Consider the following 7,203-nt stretch of genomic DNA (forward strand, 5'->3'; position numbering starts at 1 on the left):
GTAAAGAAGGGAGTCTGAGTTAGAGCTCTTGTTTTTTTCTTCTCTCAGTATCAGGTGAGAAAGCACGTGATGCATTTGTTTTATTTTTTTATGTGTCTATGTCCCTCTTTTGGACTGCTTTATATATGTTGGAATATACCACACACAATGTCGCTTTTACTATTTTCTATTCATAACTTTATTACTTTAAATATTACTTTATTACATTGCAAACTATATACAGTATCAGTCAAAAGTTTGGACACACCTTCTCATTCAATGGTTTTTCTTTATTTTTTATTTTTTTCTACATTGTAGATTAATATTGAAGACATCCAAACTATGAAGGAACACATATGGAATTATGTGGTAAACAAACAAATGCTCAACAAACCAGAATATGTTTTATATTTTAGATTCTTCAAAGTAGTTGAATGAGAAGGTGTGTCCAAACTTTTGACTGGTACTGTATGTCCATATCTTTACGTACAAACACTAAGTATAATTAATTACCATGTATGCAGTGTTAATCTTGTGTACACAGTTTACATTGCTGACGTTGCTTCTACTTATCACACCATTATGTTGGAACTTTGTCTTCTATTGCTCTTGTATAGTTTCCATTTTTAATTCAAGTTTTATTCAATTTAATATTATATTCCTCTAATAATTTATTGTTTACTTTCTCAATTTATCTGTACCAATTTCTGTCCTCGTGCTGCTGCAACACCTCCTCCAGGATTCAAGAAAGGATTATTTCATTTATCGTCTATTATGTTTTAGTTATTAAAAAGAAATGACCAAGGAAAGAGTCTTGCCTACACAAAAGGACATAAAACGACCTACATCTAGCACATTCGTTTTATCCAGAGTCATATTTGACTGTAACACAATAACGACGTTAAAAACATGAAAAATAAAACTTTATTACTTTCTTCTGAACAAGCATTATTTTAGAGGTGCAAGGCAGCACATATTGGTTCATAGGGCATAATTTTACAGTACTCATTATTGAACTATTGTTGGAATAGGTGTGCTGGTCCTACTGGTGTTTTAACAGTATGACTGTACTGATGTAAACCCCAGAAGGGTGGGCCACAATGTGGTTCTGCAGGTATACGGTAACATCCTCTTTTCATAAATTCAGGGGAATAAGCACATTATCCCAAACAGTCAATTTGTGGAAAATAGAGGCACATGATCATCCAGCTCATTTGCAGCACCTTGAAAAATGACTCAAACACTTGACAATAATTTGTTATATAATCAGATACATCTTAACGTCACATTAATATAAATGACACAAGATGTTCAATCTATCCGTCTTATAGCAGATACACCAATCTCTGACTTTTTAAGTCATTATTCAGAGACTGCTAAGAAACTTGATTTTGTTGGTGAAAACTCAATTTATCCTCTGAGAAATGCAGTGACAGAATTTCTGTATTTTGATCAAGAAATATAGTGGGAAACTTGGGTGCCAAGTTATTTGACATTAAAGCAGCATGTGCATCATTACACCTTATGGTTTTTCCTGATGCCACTTAGAGGTCATACATACACTTTAAAGGGTCCAGAAATGGCCAAAATGTGTTATACAAGTTGACAACAGTAGTGCATTCATTACAGTTTCAACTGTATGAAAACCATACAGATTTAGTTTAAAATAACAAAGTAATGCAGCAATTGAATCAGTTCTTGTAATCCATAACCTTTGTTGAGAGAAACATACGGGTGTAGACACAGTGTGGAACCACTGTATAATTTAAACGCAAGGTCATACAAAGAAAAGTCTTCTGGTTGGCAACAATGTAGGGTCATCTGCAATCAAACCGGCTGCCACCATCGGCATTATGGCAGTGAAGATCCTGTCCAGAGATGACAAGGGAAATGGTGACACAACGAGATGGAGACAGGAGGGATGTTTAGAGAAAAAAACTGGAAAAGTATTAGAAGCGTTGCTGTGATCACTATTCTCCTTATTTGTTTTACAGATTCCTGTAAAACAAATAAGGACAATAATAAAAATGTTCCTCTTGTGGCATTTGTAAGAAACATTATAATGTTAAATTTTACCAATGGAGGGCCTCAGGAAAAAAAATTCAAACAGGGCGGAATGATGCTGGCCTTCTTGACAAATACAAAGGTAAAGTTTGGTGAATGAAGAAAAGTGTGCAAAGGCCAAGTCAACTCATTACTTACAAGCGTCTAATTCCTGATTCGGTCTGATCAGTGGAACTGGAGCACGGTGGAGGAGATGGAGGACAAACCATGAAGCTGATGTCATCCTCAGACTCTTCACTTAGAGAAACAGAAGTGGTAATTGTTAACTTTTGCATTAGTGTAACCTGTAGTTGAGATTAGTATTATCTTAATTTTGGAAACAAAACTTACCTTTTGAAATATGCTAGCTCTTCCTGTAGCAAGAACACCTGGGCCTTGAGTTCATTCTTCTCCTGCAGGACGTCCCGCAGCTCCTGCAGGGTGAAGCGTGGTTTGTCTGAGTCCTGCTCCTGGGGATCTGGCTCTTGATCTTGATCTGTATCATCTGATACCTTCTGCAGTCAAAACATACATTCAAGCATTTGTCTTGAGCAGGAGGGTTAAACTGATACACATTTCTGACAACTGCAGAGTGATGGTAGTAATTCATATCAACAGTTTGCTATGAAAGAATTAAGCAATGAGGCAGTTTAAGTAAACAAAGCAGATTTAAAAACATAAGAAAAAGATTTTGCAAATGTTTCATAGTAAAGGAAATGTCTCCAACATGCTTGTAAGGCCTTAAGGACACACCAGCATGACAGTATGATCATGCTTCGTGTAAATAATGAGGGCATCTACTATAATCACAGTCAGACTGTGTACAGGGGGGAGATAACAGGTTTTACCAGTAACAATGTTGTCGTGTCCTCATCTTTGTCACCCTCTTCCTCATTATTTGCTCTTTTTGATGACCTTTGGAGAAGTGAAGGACTCTTGTCACGCTCAAAGCAGTTTGCCAGGAAGTCAAGGTCCCCTCCACACTCCGCCCACACTGAATTTGGTTTGATGGAGTTAGATGGCAAGGACTGGATTGATAACACAAAAACATCCACTTAAAACTTGCCAGACCTAATTAACTATGGCCAAACCTAATTTTGGTCATGGGTTTCAGCCTGCTGAAGATAAGTCCTTTTTCCTTATTCTTACCTTATGTGGTGACATCCCAGATCTGGTAAGAGAGGTTTCTCCTATATCAGTGACCTCATTCTCCATTTCCCACCCCTGGAGCTCCTTTCTCAGCCTTGAGACCTCCAGCTGCAGAGGCACCAGCTCCTGCTGCAGTGCTTGGGCTTCAGCTTCCAGCTCAGCCCTCTGCTGGATCAGCGCCTTGCCCTGAGCCTCCATCACTCCTATCCTGTGACGAAGATCCTGGTTGATTCTTATCAGCCGATGCTGCTGCATCTGGAGCTATTAGTTGAGGAAATGTATATTGTGACTTAACAAAATCTGGTCCAAGGAGGTAAATTGTAAACAAATGTAATTAGTAAGTCAGGTGCCAGTATATCTGCTGTATATGGTCTAAATCCTCACCGCCTCAACATCCTCGTTTTTTAGTGTCAGCTCATGGTCTTTAGCCCGGATTTCATCCCTCTGCTTATCCACCAAGACTTTCAGCTTTTTCATCACCTGCCTTTCCTTCTCTGACATTCCTGTGGATATCATTAAAAAACACATCAAAAAGATCACAAATGCAACATCAATGAAATCTAACTGGAGGAGTCATTAATTAAATTTCTTTACCATTAATTTCTTACCATACACTGAGCTATATGGTTTCATATTGTGTGAAACAGCAACCCTTTTAAAATATAAAATTACCAAATTCAGCAAAATCCATTTTACGAGAGAGATTCAAAGTGCAAAGCGTTTCGCAGGCGACTGTACAATCTAAATATAAACATAACATCAAAAATATTTTTTTAACAGAAAATGTTTGCAATTGTATTACCACATAAAATGGAAATCTAATTTAATGTAATTTTTCAAGTAAAAACCTCACTGGGATGGATATCACATTATCTCAAACACATTTCAAAGCATCTGTAAGTTGATTGTCACACTGTACCGAAATTAAGTAAAACTAATGGTTGGCTATAGAATGGTAGGAAATAGATATATTAAAGCATATACTACCCCAGGAATGTATTTCTAGACAAATAATGTGTCAGTAAGCAGAGTGATTATATCATGCAGTACCCATTCATTTGGATGACCATGGTTATAAGCACTTTGTGCACTGTGGCCCTGACAGTAAGTATAGCTGTAGCCATCATGACACTCTCACATAGGAGCTATAAATTCTGCTCTGTTTTAAAAATAGTCTCCTTTACAAGCTCCTGACTGCCTCTCTTCACAGCCCCCTCTTTCACGTCAACATGCAGCAGATACTGTGGAATCACATGTGATTACATATAGGGTAAATATGTGTGACGTGCAGCAGATGGTTAATGGTCAAAACAAATCTGCCATGAGCACACACCTGGAACATAAATTAGATCTGTACTGGAATTCTCAGCCAAGACCAATCTAATTTAGTATCCAGAGTCATCACACGATACTGTACAACACGACATACACGGCAAGACTTCAAACAGCGACAGACTACAGATTTCTGTGTTGTGATTATTATACGAAATGCTTAATACATTTTCATATTCTTAACATTTGTATTTTTTACATTGCCATACTAATATATTGTCTGTGTTCATTGGCATTAGTGAATGTATATGAACCAATGCCCTTTGGGACAATAATTTGGTTGAATTTGATAAAGATCAACTGACATATCACTCATCACTATCTTCTATAATCACCATAAAGAGATGAACTGATCAAACTATTTCCCTCTTGGTGTGATGACAAGTATGTTAAAAAACAGTTTTTTTCTAATCCCATATCTGATATTAGTCCTCCTGAAACCTATCAGTCAAACCCTGGTTGAAAGTCAATGCCGCAGACAACCCACCCTCCTGTTTCTGCAGGTCTTCCTCTGTGATGGGGGACTCTTTGAGCGAGAGGTTCACTAACAGCCTCTTGTTCTCAGCGTGAAGCTGGGTGATTTGAGAGAGCAGGTCCTGGACTTCTCCTCGCCACACATCCTCCACCAGCTCCAACTCCTGAGCATGAAGGATAAAGAAAAAATGTAACTGTGGAAAAACACTAACACAATCAAGTGTCTGCACAAAGTGGTATTTGTTTGAAACTGGTCGATATAGCTGGGTGAACATGAGGGCATGACAAAGTATTTAACGATTTTGCTGCCTTCAAAATCGTTTAGTTTTGTTTTAATCGCACATTATTTGAGTTTATTGAGAGTGTGCTGTTAATGAAAATGTAATAATGTGTAGTGTAAAGTGTAAAGTGTACAACAAATGAAGTAATTGCTCCCTAATTGTTACAATAGCAAATTAATTAAGTAGTATCGTGTAGGAAAGTTTGCTACACTGGTATTGATACTACGCTAATCTAATACAATAGTATAATATAATAATATAATATAATACATAGTATCTGCCTTATCTGTGACTATCACAAATCACAAGTACGTTACATATACAAGGAATTTGGCTATTAGGGGGATCTATTGGTGCATACAGTAAATTACAAACAGAGTGCAATACTAAAGACATAGAAATGTGAAAATGTACAATAAAATGTGGTAAAAAGTAAACAAATAAGAGTATGTTAATGCAGGTATATTATATTATTCATGACTCAGTGACGTATGCTACCTTGAATGGTCAAAATACAAATTCACACACAAAGGTAAACATACATGTAGACAGACCAGTACAGAGACGGACACACACAAAGTAAGGTAAAACACACACACTCACTTTAACACAAATGTGTGCACACACACACACACACACACACACACACACACACACACACACACACACACACACAGGTAAGCGTATGAACAGGTACATGCTGACCCTCTGGTGCTTCCTTTCCTGCTCGGATCTGTCGCTCCGCTCCTGCCGCAGTCTATCCAGCTCCCTCCGCAGCTCCTCGGCCTCCTGCCCGGTGGTTCCGCAGCTCACCAGGGCCTCCAGCAGCTCCAGGACCCGCACCACTTTGGGCACCACCCCGACCAGAGACTCGCACCCAAACCTGTCGATGATCCGCTCAAACTCCTGTCCGATCCCCGCCGCTATGTCGTACACATCCGTGACCGTCAGCTCCGCAGCGGGTCTGTCCAGCGCTGACATAACGCTGGTGTCCATGTCTGCCCTCTGCTTTATTTAAACCTCCGACATTCAACATATCTGTCTATCCCCTGACACTCTGAGGAGACTCACATTGCTGTACAAAAAAAAAAAAACTAGGGTACGCAAGCTAGACGAAGCGTGTGTGGACATAGAGAGAAGTTTGTTGACAGTTTAAAACTTTGCCAACTTCTGAAGCAGCGCGTCACTTTTGATGCTGCATTCAATGTCACCGCAAAAACTCGTACATGTGTCTCATGGCGTATATTCAAGTCAGTGTACAAGTAATACAGGTTCGTTTTTTTTCTTATGTTGGGTTTTTTTTCTTCAGAAAACCTTAATAGTGTTGTGCTACCTGTGCTACAATTGACAATATAGGGCAAGACAATATGCAAAAATGGCATAAGCTATAGAGCTAGTAGCTGTTTGATGAAACAACAGTGCCTAATCTTGCCAAATACTGGCCAATAACAATAAATACAGTATAATTATATATCAATGTACATATACAGTTATACATTCTCTGACTATCATTGTATATTCCTGTTCCGTGAAAGTCATATCACCATAGGTTCACCGTCGTGTTTGAGGGAGATTATCATATTTACAACCGCCCCTGAAGGCAGCAGCCCTACCTCCACGTTGTCTCAAAGTCCTTGTGCGCATGTCTCGACCTTCTCTGCACATCATTTAGCTTTTAAAATAGCTCAGCACTACTTTGCACTGGAGGTACAGGAAGCATAATAAGCATGTCTGAAAAATCAAATTTTAGAAAAAAAAAACAATAAAAAACTAGTATATTAAATATTCGTATTGTATGCATGGGTAATTTTCCTATTTTGTATTAACAGAATATGCAAGTAACTTTTTTGTTAGATATGAAAAGAGTATGAATGGAAAATTCACTTAATTTATTTTTATCGACCAACCTCGCCAATATATAATATTTCTATAGTTATTTGAAAGT

The 7,203-nt window shown here is 38.1% G+C and overlaps 1 protein-coding gene across 1 annotated transcript; it reads right to left on the bottom strand.

The window, feature by feature from the left end:
- Nucleotides 1-920: 920 nt before the first annotated feature.
- On the bottom strand, nucleotides 921-6,519 carry LOC129101415 (RILP-like protein 1). The gene is made up of 8 exons (XM_054611228.1): nucleotides 5,964-6,519; nucleotides 4,991-5,141; nucleotides 3,556-3,674; nucleotides 3,172-3,432; nucleotides 2,871-3,050; nucleotides 2,374-2,537; nucleotides 2,182-2,280; nucleotides 921-1,847 (listed from the first exon to the last, which is right to left on the bottom strand). The coding sequence occupies exons 1-8, from the start codon at nucleotides 6,252-6,254 to the stop codon at nucleotides 1,757-1,759; spliced, it is 1,356 nt and encodes a 451-aa protein (XP_054467203.1). The 5' UTR covers nucleotides 6,255-6,519; the 3' UTR covers nucleotides 921-1,756.
- Nucleotides 6,520-7,203: the final 684 nt, after the last annotated feature.

The sequence above is a fragment of the Anoplopoma fimbria genome, chromosome 13, assembly GCF_027596085.1.
Source record: "Anoplopoma fimbria isolate UVic2021 breed Golden Eagle Sablefish chromosome 13, Afim_UVic_2022, whole genome shotgun sequence".
In the NCBI taxonomy this organism is placed as follows: domain Eukaryota; kingdom Metazoa; phylum Chordata; class Actinopteri; order Perciformes; family Anoplopomatidae; genus Anoplopoma; species Anoplopoma fimbria.

Bases quoted from the DNA above. Each gene is read 5' to 3' on its own strand.
- LOC129101415 (XM_054611228.1), bottom strand. From the start codon at position 6,254: ATGGACACCAGCGTTATGTCAGCGCTGGACAGACCCGCTGCGGAGCTG. The intron at 3,675-4,990 runs GTGGGTTGTCTG...TGATATCCACAG, and splicing joins AGACCTGCAGAAACAGGAGG to GAATGTCAGAGAAGGAAAGG. The intron at 2,538-2,870 runs GTAAAACCTGTT...TTTTGACTGCAG, and splicing joins ACACGACAACATTGTTACTG to AAGGTATCAGATGATACAGA.